Here is a 21,253-nt window from a genome sequence, read left to right on the forward strand (position 1 = left end):
GCCTTCCACAGTCATTTGATTCCACAGATTCACTACCTTCTAGCTCAATAAATTCCTTCTCACCTCTGTTCTAAAGGGACTTCCTTCTATTCTGAGGCTGTGCTCCTGGTCCTAGACTCTCCAACTATTGGAAACATTTTCTCTACGCATACTCTGTCTAGACCTTGCTCAAGGGCTGAGGCTCCACAGCACTACTTCTTGGATCCTCCTTCCTGCATCACTTGCCATCACATCCTCTTGTCTCTGGCCAGGGACTGAATCTGATGTAGTTAACTTAATGGGCATGACTGCTTTGTTAAACACAGTGCCCAGGTAACAGACAGACATACTTTATTGATCCCAAGGAAAATTGGGATTCGTTACAGTTGCACCAACCAAGAATAGTGTAGAAATATAGCAATATAAAACCATAAATAATTAAATAATAAGTAAATTATGCCCAGCTCCCTCTTGCCTCATAGTATTAAAAGCTCAGATCTCAGATCAACTTTCAGCCTCAGCTCTCAGACTCCTACACTGGCCTACTCACGTGATGGCCAGTCCAAAATATTGGTTTACACATGATAAAACAGAGCTTTACTTTTGAAATTCTGTCTTAACCAATAATCAAATTGACAAATCATCTTTTGCTTTAAAAAATCAACCTTTTATTACAGAGAGAGTGAAAAGCTGAATCAGAAAGTAGAGGCCTGGTTTTCCAAGTTTTCTTGGCTGAAGAGTCAGAAGGTAACTTTAGTTTCAATCAGCTTCATCTGTAAAAAAAGATATATAATTTTAAAAAATCGTAGTAATTCATACCTGATCCATGCTAGATGCATACAATTGTAAAATAACCTTAAATGGAAGGAAGCAGAGAAGCACAGCCTTGTATCTCCCAGGCCTGTCGCAAGCTGCACACTTCAAATTACTTCTCCTAGATCACAGGAAATGACCAGTGACCAATCAACAACTTACATTAATATAGTGACTTAAAGTAGAAAAAGTGTGGCCTGGTGCTTTGTAAGCTATTTTCCTTCTATTCCCCTTTAAAAAGAAGCATGACCCATCCCAAAGGAATCATTTAGAATTTATTAAATGTGCCCCTTGGCAACGTACAAAGTGACTAGCACAACAATTTTACCCAGACAAATTACAAAAACCTCTGGAATTATAGCTTGAGCAAGGATCCTATGTCAAATCTTGATCTAACAATTCAATTCTTTTGAAACCGCAGAAAAAAAAGGATGACCTCTGCTTGCAAAGTGGCAGATAAAATAAACACAAGGCCTAATTCAGGGCTTGAGTGATGTCTCCATACTCCAAACAGTCTTCCACACTAGGAGCAATTGTTATTCATTTGACATCTGGCCCATTCCTAAATTATGAAGCCCTCTATGGTGGCTGAGCCTTGAACTATGTAACACCATCATTTAGAACATAGAGCACATGAACAGGCCCTTTAGTCCAAAATGTCAGTGCAGACCATGATGACAAATGAAACTAATCCCACCTGATTGCTCATGATCCAAATCCCAACATTCCTGTCAAGTTCATCTGTTTGTGTAAATGCCTCTAATGTCTGTTTATACCACCACCCTTGCAGTGTGTTTCAGCTTACCAGTTGAGCAATCTAACCCCATAAAAAAAAACTGGAAAAAGCTTTGACAGGCCTAGCCAACTGTAAAACCTGACAAAGGATTTGGAAGTAAAGATGGATATTTCTAGAAAAACTCAGCAGTTCAGGAGGCAGCTTGGAAGTGAGAAATGGCATGCTTAGCCATCCATCAGAACTGGGAAGATTTGGAGATGAAGTTTAAGCTTCGGAGAAGGGGGTGGGGTGGGGTGGGGCTGAGAACAAAATGAGAAGCCCGGGATAGGGTAAACATGGATGGCATCAATGAAGGTAGCAGCTGAAAAAGTTGATATAAGATAAAAGTTTGAGAATGCTGAATGAGTATCTGGGGATTCAAAGACAGGGGCAGATCACATCTTAAATATCAGAGGAGAGGAAAGAAAACGGAATGCTCATTTGCAAGGTACAAGACTGAATGGCTTATTATTTAAACCGTTGAATTTAATAATTTTATGTGTGGAAGCTGAAATATACCTTGTCAGATCATTAGATGTTGTTTATACACTCATTGGTCAGTTTGTTAGCTACATCTGTGCACCTGATCGTTAATGCAAATATCTAATCAACCAATCACATGGCAGCAACTCAATGCATAAAAGCATGCAGACATGGTCAAGAGGTTCAGGTGTTGTTCAGGGCGAACATCCAAATGGGGAGAAATATGATCTTAGTGACTTTGACTGAGGAATGTACTAGACACAATAGTTTGAGTATTCATAAATTGCTGGTCTCCTGGGATTTTCACACACACAACAGTCTCAAGGGTTTGCAGAGAAAGGTGTGAAAAACCGAAAAAAATCCAGTAGCAGCAGTTTTGTGGGTGAAAACACCTTGTTAATGAGGGAGGTCAGAGGAGATTGGCCAGACTGACTCACACTGTCAGGAGGGTGACAGTAACCACACATTACAACAATGATGTGCAGAAAAGCAGCTGAAGACAACAAACACACACTCAGTGGCCACTAAGTGGATAGAAACTTGTGATTAATAGGAAATGCTGCTTATTTAATAATAGAGTCAGATTCAGGTTCCTTTCGGGGTGTTATGAACTGAATAAACATGATGAAGTTGAAGAAATATGGCATTTGTCTTCAATCTCAGGAGGTACCTAATAAAGTGGCCGCTGGGTGTATGTTCAGCTTCATTGATGACAAACTCTGCCACCTTCATCAGGGATGATGCCTGAGCTTCCTAGTCCGGTGGCATTTGTACCCCCATCGTCTGTCCTCATCCAATCAGGTTTCCACTTTCTCACCTTGTTCACAATCGAATTCTTGTTCTTACTTAGAGTGAGACCTTTAGCTTTGTTAAAATTCTTTTCCACCAGTTTTATTTCAATGGCTTCCTTTACCAGGCAGCCCAAAAGCCACATCAAGGAGCGCAAGAGGTGTATCCGTTTGGGTTACCTGGAGAAATTGGCAGTAGTAGAACATTGCATTTTCAATGGCCATAGGATTGACAAAACTACTGTGCCATGCCAAAGGATTTTCAGACCGCTTGATGAAGGAAGCCTTTGAAATAAAACTAGAGAAATGAATTTTAACAAAGACAAAGGCCTCATCCCTGATGAAGATGGCAGAGTTTCTCATCGAAACTTCAGCTAAAATCGATACCTGGTTGGAAGTCTGGTAAGTAGTTGATCCATACCACTTTGTAAGACAATTACATATCTACTTAAAATAATGATGAATATGGTTGATTGCTAATCAAACACTATATTACTCAAAAAACCACTCCATCCCAGATTATTTTAGAAAGAGCTGAATGATGAACCATTGATTACAGCATTTACTGACTGTGATGTTGAGAAATATAATTTTAAGATAGCTAATAATATTGTTAAAATACAACAAAAATCAGAAACGTTATAACTGCACAAGACAAATTTTTTTGCTCAATAGAATGATATGCAGGTAATTAGGAAAAATGCATTAAGCCCAGCATAGATAAATCATAGTATGTTAATTCAAATCCTGAGAATAACTGCAACGTACACAGTAATGCTCAGGAAATTAAGTCTTAATACACAAGTGATTATAGAAGCCCTCTTCAAAGATACTTATGTAACTTGATGGTGAAAAGTCAATATGCAGTAGAAATCTTGTGTGGATAATGTACTTGTGGTATAAGGAGGTGTTTTAAACATCAATAGTTAACTGGCTAGACATTTGTTACTCTATAGCAATAATTCTATACTATTCCCACATCCCCTGCCACCACCATTTACTGCATGTCCGAGAGTAATTGGGGAAGCAATTGGACAGAGTATGAAGAATCCAACACATTCAAACTGGACAGCCTGTCAATATAATAAAAAAAGCCAATACAATATTGACGATCTGCTGCAAGCTGCCAACAGCATATTTAGTAAGTACTACATCATAACCGAGTCTACAAAGGATGTCTGAAGGTCAAAGATCACTGCTGCACCACTTCAGGCTGAACATATTATGACAAATCATGTAAATGTTTTAGTTTTGCTAATCCTTTGGCCAATATCATAATACCCAAGTTCATCAGGTGGAAGAGAATGAAAGATACTAAAAACTGAGTAGAAATGAAACCCAACGCACATTGGTTTATGTAGTCACACTGCTGGAGCTTCCTGACAACCACAGCTACCGCCAATATATCAGCTGTGAAACCAGAGGAGCCAACACATTTGACCACTGTTTATCAGCATCAAAAACATTTACTGTACTGTCCCATGCCCACACTGAAAAGTCCAATCACCTGGCTGTACTTCTACTTCAAACATATAGGCACAGACTAAAGATCACAGCCACCAGTGGGGAGGACCAAGAAAGTATGACCAAGGGAGGCAGGGAGCACTTACAGGGCTGCTTTGAACCGGTGAACTGGACAATATTCAAGGATTCATTTTTGAATCTAAATGAATACGCCACAGTCATCATCAACTTCACCAAGACCTGTATGGTTGAGTGTGTGTTTTTGAGAACATACCGGATATATCCAAATCAAAAGCTGTGGATGAACCAAGAGCTTTGCTGAGGACTAAGTCTGTGGCATCCAAGACCAGTGTCCGAGAACTATACAAGAGGCCCAGGTATGACCTATAGAAGTCTATTTTAAGAGTGAAAAACCAATTCCAATTGAGGTTAGAGATGTAATTGGATGCACATCAGCTCTGGCATTGTGTACAGACCATTACTTCCTATAAAGTGAAACCTAACACCATGAATGACTGTGATGCTTGACTCCCAGATCAGCTCAACACCCTTAACCATGCTTTGAAAGGAAGAATAAAACCTGTGTGAATCTCTGCAGCATCTGGTGACCCTGTCTCTGTCTCAGAGGCCGACCTCAAAACATCTTTCAAGCGGGTGAACCCAAGCAAACTGTCAGGCCTTGATGGTGTATCTTCGGAGGTCTGAAAAGCTGTGCTAACCAACTGAAGGGAGTGTTCAAGGACATCTTCAATCTCTCACTGCTGCAGTCAGGGGTTTCCCCCTCTTCAAAAGGTGACAATACCAGTGCCCTAGAAGAGCAGGGTGACCTACCTCAATAGCTGAGAGGCTGGTCATGACTAGAATCAACTCCTGTCTCAGGACCTAGATCCAATTTGCCTATAGGTCTACAGTGGATACAATCTCACTGGCTCCCACTCAGCCTCGAATCACCTGTATAATAATAATACCTACTTCAGGCTGCTGTTTATTGATTACAGCTCAGCTTTAAACACAAACATACCCCCAGTTCTAATCAATAAGCTCCAAATCTGGGCCTCTGTACTTCCCTCTGCAACTAGATCTTTGACTTCCTCACTGGGAAACCACAGTAGGAATCAGAACTAACATCTTCTCCTCCTCACTGACAACCAACACTGACGCACCTCAGGGATATATGCTTAGCCCACTGCTCTACCCTCTCTACGCCCATGATTGTGTAGCTAGGCACAGCTCAAACCCCATCTATAAATTTGCTCATGACGCAACTATTGTTGGCAGAATTTCAGATGGTGACGAGGAGTCTACAGGAGTGAGATAGATCAGCTGGTTGAGTGGTGTCACAAGATCAACCTTTCAATGAATGGTTTAAGACCAAGGAACTGATAGTGGGCTTCAGGAATGGGAAGTGGAGAGAAATACACCAGTCCTCGTTGAAGAATCAGTAGAGGAAATGGTGAGCAGTTTCAAGCCCCAGCAATGCCAATATACTGATGCAATTACTGTACCAGAGAAGTTACGACAGTGGCTATATTTCTTTAGGAGCTTGAGGAGACTTGGTATGTCACAAAGGACACTCACAAATTTCTACAGAAGTACTGTGGAGAGTATCATAACTGGTTACATCACCATCTGGTATGGAGGGAGGCCACTTCACAGGATTGTAAGAAGCTGCAGAATGTCAGCTCCATCATGGGTACCAGCCTACACAGCTTCAAAAGTAACCGCCGCAAAAAGGCGGCATATGTCATTAAGGACCCCCAACACTCAGTACATGGCCTCGTTGCTATCATCAACAAAGAGGTACAGGAGCCCGAATATATATATACATACACACACACACACACACACACACACACACACACACACTTCCAGAAACGGCTTCTTCCCCTCTACCCTCATGGATTCGTCGAATGGACAATGAATCAATGAACAGTACCTTACTTTTGTTCCCTCTCATTTCTGTTACACCCGTGACCCCCTCCTTTTTGAGAATCGCAAGATCACTATTAAGTCAGGTCAGGAGACCCAGGAAATGAGAGAAAGACATCCAGAATCCTGGCCTCCAAAAGGCGGAACCATTGATAACGGCTATTGTCTCTTGGAGACGGAATTGTGTATTGAATACTGTACGATTCATCGAAGCCCCCAGGCAATGAACGGAGGGGGGTTGGTGGAGGGATTGCATCATCCCAACCTGATTGACATCTGAGACCCTGTGAGTCAGGATAAAAGAGAGTCTGGGAAACAGCCCCTTCAGACGCACCAGAAGAAATGCTAGAACTCCTGTAACAGCGTAATAGCGAAAACCGGTGGAAAAGCCACGTGCGTCCTTTTCCATTTGCCTCGGAATTGGTGGGCCTTTACCACGGAAGCACGGCTTTAGCTAACCACAAAGGGGAAATCAGCCCCCAACGACTCTCGAAGGATTGACATCATAAAAGGAATGGGCAAGTTAAACCTCCGTCTTTCTCTCCAACCAAAAAGCTGCAGCTTGAATGAACTTGAGTGACTTTTATATTTCCATCGGACAATACATTATCCCCTAGACAACGATTGAGCTATTTCTTATTGATTATTATTATACCCGCGCTTTTAGATTTAGTATTGACAACGTATATTATCTGTATGTTTGCATTGATATTATTTTTGTGTATTTTTATCAATAAATACTGTTAAAAATAGTACCATCAGAATTCAACGGACCTCTCTATCTTTGCTGGTAAGTGACCCAGTTACAGGGTACGTAACATTTCGTACAACTTATTTAATTTATATTTTGATATATACCTATTGTAACTTAGTGTTTTTATTATATATTGCAATGTAGTGCTGTTGCAAAACAGAACAAAATCATGACATACGCCAGTGATACCAAATCTGACTTTGCTCCTGCTGCACACCCCAATGAGAACTGCAGACATTGACGTTTGCAGTGGAGATCAAGCGAAAGGAAGGCCCTAAAGAGTATCTGTAGTCAAGTGAGCTGGTCAAGGTGAATGGTGCCATTCTACAACATTGAGTAGGGAGGTGACCATGAATTACCCTTCGATATGTTCACTGTTGAGGGATGAACTATGTGTGATTCAGATTCTTGGTGAGACCAGCTCACAAGCTCTGACATCCAAACTGTCAGTGGAAAGGTCTATCACTTTAGTGGATGGACAACAGATGAAAAAAAGTCTGGAAGATCCTCAGCTAAGTTCAAACCTTCCTTTTTCATGTATCACCCTGCACACCTTTTACCTGTTACAGAATACTCACTTCAAAGTTGATATTAAAATGGAAATGGACAATTTAAGGATTGGTTTAATACCAAATCGGAGTTACTGGATTATAAACTCAACAAACTCTCTGAAGGAATTACAGAATTTTGTGTGTGTTGCTTATCAAATTGAAGCTCCTTTTTATAATCTGGGATTCTCGTGTTTTTGTCAAAGGAAAGTGAAGAAAAACATGCAGAACATTGGGAATTGATGAACTATTCTCCATTTCGAAAGGTAATTACAGCTGCTCAGATATTAGTCCATAGGTACTTTAACTATCTTCAGTAGGAAGATAGTTACTTTTTCAGTAGGAGTCCAGACAATGGGATTCAAAAACTTATTCAAAACTTTTTCACCTTGGCCTTGAGGGGATCTGAGGCAGGTACAGTATGCTTAATTCTGCTATTAGATAATAGTTACAAATATGCAGGAGGTAATGGTATAGGTCAGGGACTTTGGCTGACTATTCCTCTGCACTCTTCATTTTAATCAAGGAGATTTAGGAAACTGTCAGACAACAATTGCTCTTCTAGCTGTGACTGTGAGTTAAGAACATGGGGGAAAGAAGAATACAAGTCCTTCCAGTCTATATTTCCTGGTACCACATGACATAATGTGCAGCTCCCATTCTATATTTACACTATGATCAGAGGAATGCTGATTGATTTGCAGCTTTTCATCAAAACGAACATTGCTAATGAGTGTCTTTCAACAAATTCAAATTTTTAAAAATTTTGAGATACAGCGCAGAACAGGCCTTTCTGGCCCATCATGCTGTAACACCCAGCAATGCACCTATTTAACCCTCGCCTAATAACAGGAAAATTTGCAATGAACAATAAACCTACTGTAGTACGTTTTTGGAATGTGGGAGGAAGCCAGAGCACCGACAGCAAATGCATGTGCTCACGGGAAGAACGTACAGCCAGCATCGGAATTGAACTCTGAACTCCAGCCCCAAAGGGGTAATAGTGTTGTGCTAACCGCTATATTCTTTTGATTTTATTCAGCACCCTTATCATTTCCTGAAGGAGTCACCACTGGAGTATGACCAGAAAAGGAAAACTGCCAAATTTTCCCAGCCTAATAGGCTACAATTTAGCTTACCCCTCACTCAGAATTGGGAATTTGGTCAGTTGTGTCAAGCAGATCCTCAATAGCAGCAGCTGATATCAGTGACTCCTTTCAATTCATAATTTTAGGTGTTATAATGTTTATAATATTGTGATGGCTAAGGAATGTTCTTAAATTTAATTAAATTGGACTTCAAAAGGTACATCAAACCTCAACTAAATGTGAATAGATACAAGTCATTGGGCAGAATCTCCAATTGCACACTGCAAGCTGGTGATTTTGAAGACATCAGCAGCAAAATATTTCACAAACCTCAGGAAACTGATTCCTGTGGAATCCCCAATGGAGATTGGCAGCCTGTATGATCAATATTAAGTTTATCAGTACTGATGATGTCACCCTTTCAGAAATATCAAGAAATAGTCTTCTCCCCTTCCAGGTGACACTCACCTTGGAACATAGCCAGGATCAGACAGACAATGGATGGACAATTGTCAGAGTGTGACAAATAGATTTGCATCTACCCCAAACCCCCCTGCCACCAGTCCCACAGTACCTGCATGGATATGCCGTGCAGACCACTCAGCCATTTTATTGATACAATCATAGCAAATGATTCATAAATAAGTGAATTAAAAAATCACTTTTTTAATCAGTGAAATTTTAAAAAGTCTCTGATTCAGTGATTATTTCCACTGAATAAAAAAAAGTCACTGATTTGACTTTTCACATATCCTTTTTAGTTCCCTACAGATGTCTAAGCAGATGGATAGTTAGCAGTATGGGAGCAGTCTGTGGAAGAATATAACCAGAGTATTATGGAAAGCAATGGTGCTTTGATGGAAAGTATTGTCCAGCACATTGAGATATTTAATAGGAAAAAACATTAGCTCTATTTGTCAGGTGTACATTAAAACATCATAACATACTGTGAGATGTGTCATTAGAGCTAAGGAACAACACAGTGCTGTGTGGACTGTGCTGGGAACAGCCTGCAACTGTCTCCATGTTTCCGCCCCCAACATAGCATGTCGATAATTTACTAACCTATACATTTTTGGAATGTGGGGAGGAAACCCACACAATACAATCTAGTGAAGGCATGTGATGGGTGTTGTTAAACCTATCAACTCTGGTAGTGCACTAGCAGCAGCTGGCACAATGGGTTGACGGACTGGGACCAGACCTGACAGTAGCAGCAGTGCAGGGAATAACACTGCTCCCAAGACTCTGCTGTGCAAAGAAAGATTTTTCCATCCATCACTTACATCAGAGAAAATACTCTTGCACATCTTATTGAGGTACAGATTGAGGCTGCATATGGCCTACCATGTACAGATGTCTGAGCAGGCACCTGGATGAAGTATTACTAATAGTCTTGTCCAATGCATAACTTCCCAGAGCTTCATACAGCCCCTTTTACTCACTGTTGGTACACCGTATAGTGTGTTACTGAACCACTCCAAGCAACCAAAACCCAATTTAAGGGCATGAATTGCCCTTTCTGCCATTGTGTGTTTGAGTGCTTATGCACAGCTGTATGCCTCTGGGTCTACAGAGCTTACTTCACATAAGGGTGCCATGATTTCACAAAGTAGCTTTGTCAATAAGAGCTTCTTTGCCAACAGGGTCTGGCAAAGGACAGATCAGTCATATGAATTTGGACAATGAGTGACAAATAACTACAGAATGCACAGTATTGCATGTCAGAGAGGCAGCACAGTTAAGGACTGGAAAATGTGCTGGTTTATGCATGTGACTGCTTTATCGCATGGAATGCAAGTCCCATTTAATATACCAATTAACTGAGGCAAGGACAGCCACCATCAGTGGCCCTTCCAGTGAACAAACTTCTAATTAAAGCCCTTTGAAGATGATTTCCTTAACCTGACAAATACAGACAGTCACATTCTAGGCCTCTGTCCTTACCTGCAAAGAGCTGGAGCCTTAGTGGCCATTGCCAGTGAATTCAGGACAACAAATGGTCTCACACTTTCATTAATGGTGTGGCATAGATGAATCAAGGTCTCCACTTTCATAGCTCCTCAAATATCATCTCCTGGGGCAATCTCTGTCAGCGGAATCTCTCACATATAGGATATCTGCCTTTACCAATGGTAGTGAATTGACATGAGCTCCCTCCTTCTCCACTGTAGACTTCAAATGTTTATTCTTTCTTAATAGTAAACTTGTGTAGATTATGTTTGGCCTCCATTTTAGTGGAACCAGTACATCTTTGGACTGTGGGAGGAAACTGGAGTTAAAACTCTGCCGCTCAAACCTATCAGCACAGGCAGCACACTGGTAACAGTTGGCACAATGGGTTGATGAACTCGGATCAGACCTGACTGTAGCAGTGGCGCCGGGAATACTGCTGCTTCAGATCACATGTACTCCACCGTCACTGTGCATGCATCCAGTGAACACTCTATTCCAGCTGTCTCCACAAGGCAGGATCGTGGTAACTGTCACACCATAATCATGTTGCTGTGGAACACTGGACATAACTGAGGCCCAACTACTTTGCTGATCATGCAGCCTCATTTCAATCAGATGCCAAGAAGTAGGTGCACACATAAATTGTGAAATGCCTACTTTCTGACAATTAAGAAGTCTACGTTGTTTCAGATACAACACCCTTACTTGTTTGTAACACCAAATTTTTTCTTCACTTGGGGCATACTTGCCCCAATCCTTCCCCATCATTAAATGAATATGTAAACATCACACTTACAGAGTTAAATTAGATTGTTGCCCTATGTCTCTTTAAATTCAAGGTCAAGTTTATTGTTATATGCAGAAACAGCATGGAGCCACAGGTAGCCTGACCATGTGGTAACAACATTCAGTCATAAAAGGCTGTCTGTATTTTAAGGCAGCTGGAATCTTGGGCTGGGATCTATAAACTGGGCCATTGTTGGCTCACTCACACTGAACACTTGTTTGTTTTCCCATTTACCTTTGTCCAAAACATGCTCTTACTAATAAAATAGTATTATTAAATTTCATTTCTGAGAACTATATATACCATACCTTCCATTCTTATTAGCTGATAACCAAGATAGAGTTCTCACTGGAATCCACAAGTAGCTATGGTCTTGGTGCATTGACTTTCCTCAGCACAGAGAAGATCAGTGGCAAACCAGCCAGAAGATGGTCAACAATCTCAGTTAAGCAAACCAGGACCAGTTAGGAGCTCAGCAGACTGCTATAACTATCTTCTGGCAACTGAAGTCCTAAATGCCATTGGTTAAGATGGTGTTTGAATTATCTGGCCTATTGTTTAAAGCACATACTCGTTGAGTCAGAATTTATTGTGAAATAAATTGCTAAAGTTTTACATATCTAACACTTGATCAAAGACTTCAACCCTGAAAGAGATTGGTACACTTTAAATACTAACTTATCTGTTTTCTCCATGGTTGATAACTGATCTGCTGTGGTTCTAGTCTCTTATTTGTGTGGTTCAGATAGGCAACATTTGTAGATTTCTCTTATTCTGTTCAAAAGTTTATAGCAATAATCTTAATAGTCTAATAACACAGGAAGACACTCATTTTTCCTTATTTACTTTCTTCAAACCAAACAAATATGCAAGAACTGGCATATGAGCAGATGCAGAGTTTAATCCATTCCTGTAAGTACTTTATTCAGATATAAGTAAATTTGTTCCAGTAAATGACTTAAAACCCAAATTAAAGGAAGTTTTTGACAAAGAACTCTAAATTATGTATTAAATATTTCAATTAATGTTCTTTAAAGTCAGACAATTAAAAAAAACACAAATCAAGGCCTTACCTCCAGTAGACAGTAGCTCTGTACTTTTAGGATCAGTTCATTTCTTTTATTAGTCAGAATGAACAGGAAATGCTAGGGGATAAGATAAATAGTGCCTGGCACAACTAGCTAAACACAGAGTCAATATGAAAAGGCTTCAATTGTTTTCTTGTTTACAGCCAAACCCAAACATGACAGGCAGCAACAAAATGTGAAGATACTGAAAGCTGCAGGATGGCCTGAATAAAAACAGGCACAAAGGTCAGCCCCACTTGAGTCTGTTCTGTTAAGCCATCACAGCTGACTCTAGACATTGCAGCCTTTCATCAGCAAACAACCTGGTGACCTCTTTTATTAGTAAAATATATGAACCCAGACCTAATGCAAAAATTCAATATTTTCCCCAAATATTTAAAACATTTATTCAACGTCCCTGGTGGAGTCAGGGAGTCTGCTGGATGTAATTTGACATCTGAATTATTTTGAGCCAATATGGAAAGCTATTCAGAGTCTTATTTGAAGATGTGTCAATCAAGATATCACTTATACTGCACAGAAGCACTTCCAAGATTTCCTTAGTAGTGATATCCTTCAGACAACTCCAGATAAGTTGAAGAAAACCTTTGATGAATCTGTCACATTTTAATGCTAAGAGACAGTGATAAGGAAAATATTTTAATACCCTCTCGCTGTTCCTTTAAGTACCACCTGTTTCAGAATTTATTGAACCTGATAGCCAAAAACTATGACAATATGCAAAATGATTCTCTTTATTCATTTTTTTGCATAGTAATGATTAAGATTTTAAATTATGTTGTTAAATCAAAATGGCAGGCTTGTCCTCAATGATGAGAAATTAAAGCTCTGCTCACATGTTCTCTTGTTGGAACAAGTGGCCTTTGCTGACTTCCGTGCATGCAGAGGCCAGCTATATTAAGCACCCTTTCATCCATTTTAGATGAGATCTGGATGATTGAATTATGTGCGATTGTCAGCAAGATGTAGCATGAAATAAAATGCTAGTGCCAATTCCTTTTGATTAAAACCTATTCTAGGATTGTGAAGTTTGAATTTTGCATTTCATTTCTCTGTTGTAGTTTCCCTGAATAATGAAAATACCGGACATGAATAAAACAGAGTTCAATATGTTGATATGGGAAAGTATCACTCATTCAGCTTCGGAGGCTTGTGATTTGTGGAATAATTATTCTACTTAATCCAGTAATTTCCATACCTGGTTTGGGTGTGAGGGATTTCCAGGAAAATATAACGTTTCATTTCAAATGCAAATTTCACTGGTTCAGTCCTGAAATATATCACTTCAATACAGTAATGAACTTAGACACAGACCATAATTCTGAGGTATTCCCCCTTCTTCGTTTGTTGTGGGAGAAAAAGGGATCTTTAATTAACTTCAGCATTTCAATAGGCACACAGTTTTCATCACGGGTAATTGCCTTTGATTGCCTTCCTAATTTACTGTTGCTATTGTAATATTGCTTTGCATATTCACTAGCTTTAAGCTTGTGACCTTCTCCAGTTTGCAGCATTTTGTGTTAGGCATCAGAATAGCTTCAACCTTATAAAAACAGATAATTTTATCAATTCAACCACCACAGAAATTGGTGGAGAATCTAAACTAGCTAAATAGTGAGGACCTGCCTTGAAATGGCAGCTAAAAGGATATCATATACTCTTAGATGCATCTATAACAGCGATAATACTGTGGGCAGTTGAAACAACCATGCAAGCCATTAACTGATCTTCTTTAATAAGTTAATTACCATAGTTTGTAGCACTAATTATGTATTTAAATACATGTCTCACTTGTAAGCAATGGGATTAATTTATAAACACACTAGCTGCATAGCCATTTAGAAATACTGCTTTGGTAGTTCTTCTACAGACACTTTGCCATTCATGGAGGGAGTCTTGAGAGAAAACACTAATTTTAAAAGGCTGTATGAGAATAGACATATCTATTCAAAATCATTAAAGCCCCTACAGCATAAAGTTGTCATTGTTAATGGCTGCTGTAGTGATGTTCCCTGCAGAATTTACCAAGAAAGATTTCTGTAAAAAACATGGCATGTGAGTTGCAATTTGAATCACTGAATCACCCTGCTCAAAGTAGAAAGAAGCATATTTATTAATTTGCTAATTAACTGACAGTAGAGTTTTAAACAAAATTCAAATCAACATTCCAAACAGACCACAGAAAGGACCAGTGCAGATAACTTGCAGCTTTATTATGATTTATTGTAACCTATTCTCTCTTGATATACCAACTAATTATAATACAAGGCAAACGCTCTGTGAAGATTATTAGTAAAGTACAGACTATGATATTTCAACATATTTCATGTAAGCAATATAAACAACACGGGGTAAAATTTATCTCCAGTGGAAATCAAATGAACAGCTGTATATCAGTGGTCTGTTAGTTGCTCCAGTTTTCTCTTTCATCAGAAGAATGTCCCTGTCCCCACCCAACTGAAGGAAAATTTCACCTGTAAAGCCATTCTAAAAGCTGCCAAAGCATTGAGTAATAATATGTTGTTGAAGGTAGGGTCAAGATAATTAAAACATTGTATTTCATGAATCACAGACTGCAAAGTTGTCTTCCTCTCAGTGTAAACATTCCCACTTAAGTGTATGACGCAATGTTTATATTTAATCAGAAGTTCCTTCAGTTCTGTGGTACAGTGTGGATATTAGGGGATACAGATGAATTTTATAAATGGAAAGACAAAAAAACCCATAAAATTTGAAAAACTGAACCTAGAAGGAAGGAGGTGTTATGAAGATGTGTGTCTTATTTTTTATTTGCAAAGACTGCTGATGCTTCAAGTCAAAATTTCTTTCAAAAACATGGAAGAGCCATGGACAAAAACATTAATTGCACTGAAGCTAAAAGCAAATTGCTTTGATGTTTAATTCTAGTATTTACCATTTTTTTTAAAGCAGCGAGTCATCAGACCAAGCTATCCACGGAACCTGAACAGCTCCAAATACTCACAAAGATTATTTACAACATCAACTGCATAGTGCAACGGTGTGCAGAGGTTACAATGACGGAAACTAAAGTGTGCCCATGTTACATATAAATGCTTTTTAACTCTGCTTTTCAAACCCACATCAACAAATGTGGGTTTATCACTTTTGCAAAGTGATTAATACTTTAAAAATGCAGCTATAGTGACAACAAACATTATAAGTTTAAAAAGTTGTGAACACAGGGAATGAATTATACTTATACATAAAGTTTAACCATTAAGCTCCTCAGTGGCAAACACTGAATAGTTGAGCTACAAGACAGGAAAGTTGGGCTGGACCTCAGCATGTCATATCAGCTCCCCATTTCTCCATTAATTACCCTCCACAGTGCCAGTTCCAACTCACCACTCAATGGCCCTCTGCTAACAATGTTGTAATAAACTCCCACTATTAGGCAAAGACTCTGTCTTGACTCTACCATACTTAGGAAAGACTGGTCTGTGTCATATGCCAGTGTGCAGGGGATAACTAAGTTGGGTGAAGTGGAGCATGGGTGAGCAACATTCAGGCTCTAGGCAGAGGAAACTAAGACCCCATCCACAGTCCACCATGATAATCCTCTGATGGCTTGTGCCAATGAATGCCAAGTTTTGTATTTCTAGACAGCTCTGCCAATCAAAGAGAAATTTGGAATTAGAGGAATACATATACATAATTTCTTTACAAATCATAATTTCCTACAATATTAAAAAAACATTTAATTCCCTTAAAGTCACACTTAATCAATATAACAGTGGGAGTGTAGCAGTTTGCATAATGCCCTGCAGTGCCAGCAATTGGTATTCAATCCCTGCTGCTGTCTGTAAGGAGTTTGTGTGTTCTCCCCATGACTGCGTGGGTTTCTTCCAAGTGCTCTGGTTTCCTCCATTCTTCCAAAGATATGTGTGTTAGTGTTAGTAAGTTGTAGGCATGCTATGTTGGTGCTGGAAGCATGGTGACAATTGCGGGCTGTCCCCAGTCCACCCTTGGACTGTGTTAGTCGTTGATGCAAACGGTGCACTTCACTGTATGATTCAATGTTTTGATGTACATGTGACAAATTAAAGTTAATCTTTCTTTATCTTTATGAAATAAGGTAACAAACCACTGAGCTACACTTGATCCTTAATGGTTAGCAACTCCTATTCAAATGAATTAGCCCACATTTGGATGTATCAGATAAGGAGTAGGATACAAAGTGTGTCTACTTCTTCAGTTTGATTTGTCAGTATAGAAGACCAGATAGGCTCATTCTCAGCTCCAGTCCTTTTAGCCCTCCTGCATGGCAGTGGAAATCTAGTACACACTTATGTTTGGTAACTCCAAAACTAACTGCAAGAAAAATATGGAGATGGGAATAATGCATCTACCTCTCCTTTTCTTTAGTGAGGTTGTGGTGAACTACGTGTGCCTGTCTGGACACGCCCCCTGCTGACTGCTCTTGTGGCTCCTCCCACAGGCCCCTGTATAAAGGCGATCTGAGGCCTGATGCTCGGCCTCAGTCTCCAGGACGTAGTATGATGGTCACTCACTCCTGGTTCCTTCTTTCAGTCAATAAAATTGATGCACCATCAATAACTGACTCTCCGGTAACTATGAACCCTGCACCTGAGGTGACACCGTGCTCACCAAGCCCTACACAGACTCCTCACGACACTTATAGCTCACCAGGCCCTACACAGACTCCTCACGACACTTATATACCGGGCGTTTCGTACGCATATATACCAGGCGCCTCGCACATGCGTGAGGGATCACTGGCGCCTATTGGGCTGGAACAAGCACAACCTCCGTCTCCTATGCAATCACCAATGTCGCCGGCATCCGTGCAATCACAGCCGGTGCTATGTAGATCGCAGCGACAGATTCGACCACCTGATAGACTTGACTTGTAAGAAACTTCGCCACATGGGGACTCTTTTAAACAAAGGGGGGGGTGAATGTGGTGAACTACGTGTGCCTGTCTGGACACGCCCCCTGCTGACTGCGCCTGTGGCTCCTCCCACAGGCCCCTGTATAAAGGCGATCTGAGGCCTGATGCTCGGCCTCAGTCTCCAGGACGTAGTATGATGGTCACTCACTCCTGGTTCTTTCTTTCAGTCAATAAAAGCCGATATCTCGCCTTACGTCTCAGAGTGAGTTATTGATGGTGCATCAGAGGTGCACCCTTATGATGTGGCTGTGTAATGACATATGCCATTCATGTAGTTTTACATATAACCTGTTATGAATAATGCAATAAATAAAGAATACTTAATCAAAAATATATTTACAGTATTACTCAAATAATAAATACACAATACTCCTCCCTGCTTAGCTGTCAACTCCAACTCAATATAGAATGCACCTCAACTCAAATATGCAACACACACACATACAAAGACATACATACACAGTAACCCTGTCAAGGGAAAGTTCATACCGGCACTGGTAAGAATAGGGGAATGGCTCATTCCAGCCATTTAGGGTGGCCATATAGATCTGAGACAGTGTGGGGTCTTTTCTGGTTTCCTTTTGGCTCATCTGTGCCACAGTAGGGAGACTTTCAATTTGTATTGGGGAGAATAACATCGAAAAATGTCCTCCTTTGTAAACTTTTCAGGTATTTCCTTTACAAAGAGAAAACAGGGCAATCCATCAGCATTTCCATAATTAGTTGACCTCTTGAATTCTATTTTGTAATTGTTTCCGCTAAGGAACAGAGCTCAACTCTGCACTTGTGCTGCTGATATTAGTGGTGCACCCTTCTGAGGATTGAAAATACACACTAGTAGTTGATGAAAAGCAATGAGAGTAAACTCTCTCCCATGCAAGTACTGTTGAAACATTTTACACCCCAATCCAGGGTCAACGGCTCTCTGAAGCTGTAAAGGAAGGTGATGCAAAGGCTTTGGGATGTTCACTTCCATCACTCATAACATGCAACAAGACTGCACCTATACCATTAGGCAAGGAGTCACAGGCAAGCTTCATTGGATGATGTGGATTATAATGTGTGAGAAAAGTGTCTGACATCACCATTTCCTTTGCCTTTTGGAAAGTCACCTCACACTGCTTTGTTGATTGCCATTTCTTCCTGATCTGTCATAATGAGTTCAAAAGGTGAAACACTGTTGTCAGGTTTGGCAGGAATCTGTTATAGTGATTGACAAATCCTAAAAAAAGACCACAACTGTGACACATCCTGTGGCCTTGGGGCATCCAGCACCCTTGATCTTTCTAAGCGCACTTGTGTAAATTCTTGTGCTTCAATGGTGTGACCACAGTAAGTGATGCTTGGTGGAAAGAATTCACACTTGTTGCTTCATGCTCTGAGCCCATAATCAAAATCTTTTTCACACTATCTTGAGATTTTGGAGATGTTCCTTGTCATCCTTACCGATAACAATTATGTCATCCAGGTAACACTGAGTGTCTGGCAGCTTTGCAGCAAATGGTCTATAGCTTTCTTCCAAAGTGCAGGTGAAAATACTACTCCAAAAAAACAAGCCTATTATCGTGATAAAACTCCTTGTGAGTGTTTATGGTGAGAAAGATTTTGGACACTTCTTCCATCTCCATCTGTAGGTAGGCCTCAACTGTTCATTTTGTTGAAGTGTTTCCCTCCAAAAAGGTATGCAAAGATATTCTCTATCCTGGGCAGAGGGTATTGATCTATGTTCAGTAGTGGGTTGATGGTGACTTCAAAATCACCACAGATCGTGACAGACTTCTTGGCTACTGGGACCACTGGTGTTGCCCATGGGCTCCACTCAACATTGGAAATAATTCCTTCAGCCTCCATGCGATCTAGCTCACTGGCTACTTTATCATGGATAGTATAAGGAACTAGATGAGCTTTGTAAAACTTAGGTGTGGCATTTTCATTTCATACTATTTTACCCTTGATATGTTTGAGTTTTCCAATGTCACCTTGAACACTGCTGTGGAATCATCCAGTACCTTACTTAATTTGCTTCCAGTTGGCTCTGTTACAGGTGATGTGGCATGCTGATGGTTGATGGATCTCCAATCAAGTTGTAGATGTCTCAGCCAATCATGGCCCCACAATGCTGCCAACCTATTTTTACCACATACAAGCTCAATGCGGCTTGTTGATTGTGGTCACTGTTCTGAGTGTCATTCCCACAGGAGTTATCGTTTCCCTACGTAAGGTCTTAGTCGGATAACTGCAGGTTTCAGTTTAGTATCTTTGAAATGACATTCAAACTCACTTTGCGGAATGACTGAAACAGATGAGCCATTGTCCAATTCCATTTTAATTAATTTGCCGTTCACTTCTGGTGTCAGCCATATTGCTTGTTTATAGTTAGTTTTCACATTGTAAATCTCAAGACTATTCAGTCACGTGTCATGATCAGATTAGTGCTCCTTTTGAAACTGCAGCTTGACTTTTCCTCTTCCCTGTATAGTCAGTTTATTTTTGTCTACCTAACATGCCTTTTGTATGTGTCTTAACTTTGTTGCACTTTTGCAAGTTTCACATTTAAACCTGCATTGGTCTGGTGTATGGAGCCCCTACCACAATGGTAACACGGTTTGTTTAGCCAGGTAAGTTTCTGTTTAGATGTTGTCATTTTGTTCATACTCACTGTTATTCCTGACTGTAACTCAATTGCATTTCTGGTTGCTGTTCCAATAATACAGTGATTTCAACTGCTCTTTTAAATGTGAGTTATGCTTCAGTTAGGAGCCATTTTTTAATGCTTTCTTATAAGATTCCATAAATTAAAATGTCTCTCACTGCATCATTAAGCTCATTGCTGAACTGACAATGCAAAGACAACCTCTTCAATACAGTTACATCCCCTTCCTTTTGATTTTGCTTATGAAAACTGAAGCGTTCTGCAATCAACAACAACTTTCATTCTAAATGGTCCTCATTATTTTCACAATATCAGCAAAGCTAATTTCAGCTGGTTTGGTTGGAACAGCTAAACTAAGCAAACTGTATGCTCTTTAACCTATTGCACTCAGCAAAACTGGTACTCTCTTCTCATTGGCTATTTCATTTACTTCAAAATACTGCTCAATTCACTCAGTGTACAATATCCAGTCATCTTTTGTGCAATCGAATGCATGTATATCTTTCTGATGTAGTCAACATTACTGCTTTTTTAAAATTTACTATTATTATCACCCAGTACCAAATTTTCATGAACCTGTGAATTTAATTAATTTTCTGCCTTTTCCAAAGAAACTACATGCTGTTCTTTGCTTTTACCCAACCGTTTCTCTCCTCTTGTGAAAAAGTGTACTGTGTTTCCTTTACAAATTTGAATGTCTCACTGTGCTTCAACAGGTAGATAATCATCTTGGGTTCATTCCAAATGTACATGTCTCCACTGTTGTTTATTATCTCCAAAACTAATCAAAAGAAAAATACAGATCCGGAAATAACATGTCTATTTTGTTCTTTACTTTAGCAAGGTGTGCCCTCGTAACATGGTGATGTAATAATGTATGCCTTTCATGTACTTTTACATTACAGCCAATAATGAACTATGTATGCAACTAAGAATACTTAATCAAACAATATATTTATAATATTACTCAAATATTACTGAAACATTAAATACATAAAGTATTTATGTACATAAAGTGCAACACTGATGGTTCTCCACAGACCTGCCAGTTAATGTTCAGCATGACTTGACAAAAGACTATATTTGGGTGATTTTATCCGAACCACAAATAGAACAATCTTTCCAATCATGTTTGTTCTAGATCCAAATTCATAAGGACATAGCAGGATGACCAAAATTCAGAGAGTTACCTGGAGTCCAAAATGAATGTTGGAT

The 21,253-nt window shown here is 39.8% G+C and overlaps 1 protein-coding gene across 3 annotated transcripts in view; it reads right to left on the minus strand.

The window, feature by feature from the left end:
- Nucleotides 1-622: 622 nt before the first annotated feature.
- fto (FTO alpha-ketoglutarate dependent dioxygenase) overlaps nucleotides 623-21,253 on the minus strand; it is a 342,469-nt gene continuing 321,838 nt past the window's right edge. For 2 of the 3 annotated variants that reach the window (XM_059992822.1, XM_059992819.1), the window contains one exon: nucleotides 623-752. In XM_059992822.1, coding sequence (XP_059848805.1) covers nucleotides 739-752 — 14 coding nt within the window. In that variant the 3' untranslated portion in view covers nucleotides 623-738. The remainder of the gene's footprint in view (nucleotides 753-21,253) is intronic. The other variant, XR_009516253.1, reaches the window with a different exon arrangement.

The sequence above is a fragment of the Hypanus sabinus genome, chromosome 17 (assembly GCF_030144855.1).
Source record: "Hypanus sabinus isolate sHypSab1 chromosome 17, sHypSab1.hap1, whole genome shotgun sequence".
In the NCBI taxonomy this organism is placed as follows: Eukaryota; Metazoa; Chordata; class Chondrichthyes; order Myliobatiformes; family Dasyatidae; genus Hypanus; species Hypanus sabinus.